A 1772-nucleotide genomic window follows, 5' to 3' on the forward strand; every position below is an offset into this window, starting at 1 on the left:
AAAAAAAAAAAATATTCCCAATGAATAAAGAAGAGTATATACTATACATTTTTAAGGGCAAGTCAATATTTTATCTGAAAAAATAAGTAGAGAGATACAATGCCACTTATTATCTATAAATATGTATAATTAGGTATGTATTCGTGCACTTGAAAGGCTGCTGAGAAAACCAATACGTTAAGTTCATTATCATGTGATATTTCATAAATGACACCATTAATATATATTTGGTATTTAATACTTCCTTTGTCCAACATGAACTAGAGAAATTTTTGCTGAGTGGTCTTTTGTATGTGTGTGTGTGTGTGTGTTAGCTTCCACTGGGAATTAGAGATAGGTCATGATTTACCTAAGATCAGCTCCATATTGATCTTCATTTCCTTTTTGAAATGCAGCATTATGGGTATGTAATTGCATAAGCCCAAGGCACCCAAAAATAGAATCTGAAAGCTCACCTGGGAGATTTCTGAGCTGGTGGTTGCATATTGACACTGACTGGGATTTTAGCAGAGAAGACACTGACTGGGATTTTAGCAGAGAAGAGAGAGGTCAGAAAGAACCCCAACCTGTGAGTTGGAGTCGTTCAAGGACTTTTACTACAGGATCTTTTTCTCAACACCCAGTAATACTTAAAAGTAATCATTTCAGGCCAGGTACTGTGGCTTATGCCTATAATCCTAGCACTCTGGAAGGCCAAGGGCAAAAGGAACCCTTGTGCTCAGAAGTCTGAGACCAGGCTAAGCAAGAGCAAGAAAAACTAGCCAGTAAGAAAAACTGTTGTGGCAGGTGCTTGTAGTCTCAGATACTCAGGAGGCTGAGGTAGGAGGCTCACTTGAACCCAGGAAACTGAGGTTGCTGTGAGCTAGGCTAATGCCATTGCACCATAGCCTGGGGTAACAGAGTGAGACTGGGTCTTCAAAAAAGTAATTATTTGCTTGGTGCCTGCAGCTCAGTGGTTAGGGCACTGGCCACATACACTGAGGCAGGCCATTTCGAACCTGGCCTCGGCCTGCTAAAACAACAGTGACAACTACCACAAAAAAATAGCCCAGTGTTGTGGCGGGAGCCTGTAGTCCCAGCTACTTGGGAGGCTGTGGTAAGAGAATCGCTTAGCCTAAGAGTTTGAGGTTGCTGTGAGCTGTGATGCCACAGCACTCTATGAGGGTGACATAGTGTCTTAAAAAAAAAGTATTTCATATAATAAGATGGGGATAATTGATTTAAACAGGAATAATAACTGGAAAATAGTCTATATAATATGTATTTCTAAAGCCTTCGCACATATATTCTCAGTAGCAGTGCTTCAGGTCTTAGTAAGTGTGGATTAACCGGTGTGATTGGCTCTGCCTAGCGTGCTGGTGCTGGTTTTGTTGAACGTGATGCTGTTCTTGAAGCTGTCAAAGATAGAGTATGCTGCTCAGTCCTTTTACCGCCTCCACCTCCAAGAAGAGAAGTCTTTAAAGTAAGTATTCCCACCCCATCCCCCTGTATTCACCATATTATTTCAATAATTCTTTAGTTGCTGGCTTGGCGCCTGTAGCTCAAGTGGCTAAGGCGCCAGCCACGTACACCCAAGGTGGTGGGTTCGAATCCAGCCCAGCCTGCCAAACAACAATGACAGCTACAACCAAAAAATAGCTGGGCATTGTGGCAGGCGCCTGTGGTCCCAGCTACTCGGGAGGCTGGAGCAGGAGACTCGCTTGAGCCCAGGAGTTGGAGGTTGCTATGAGCTGTGATGCCATGGCACTCTACCCAGGGGGACAGCTTAAGGT

The 1772-nt window shown here is 43.3% G+C and overlaps 1 protein-coding gene across 1 annotated transcript in view; it reads left to right on the top strand.

Annotated features, from left to right (window-relative positions):
- Positions 1-1772, top strand: part of GRAMD1C (GRAM domain containing 1C) — a 41288-nt gene that overhangs the window by 33314 nt on the left and 6202 nt on the right. The window contains exon 11 of the mRNA XM_023517861.1: positions 1352-1462. Coding sequence (XP_023373629.1) covers positions 1352-1462 — 111 coding nt within the window. The remainder of the gene's footprint in view (positions 1-1351; positions 1463-1772) is intronic.

The sequence above is a fragment of the Otolemur garnettii genome, unplaced genomic scaffold (assembly GCF_000181295.1).
Source record: "Otolemur garnettii isolate 467f Iridium unplaced genomic scaffold, OtoGar3 scaffold00122, whole genome shotgun sequence".
In the NCBI taxonomy this organism is placed as follows: Eukaryota; Metazoa; Chordata; class Mammalia; order Primates; family Galagidae; genus Otolemur; species Otolemur garnettii.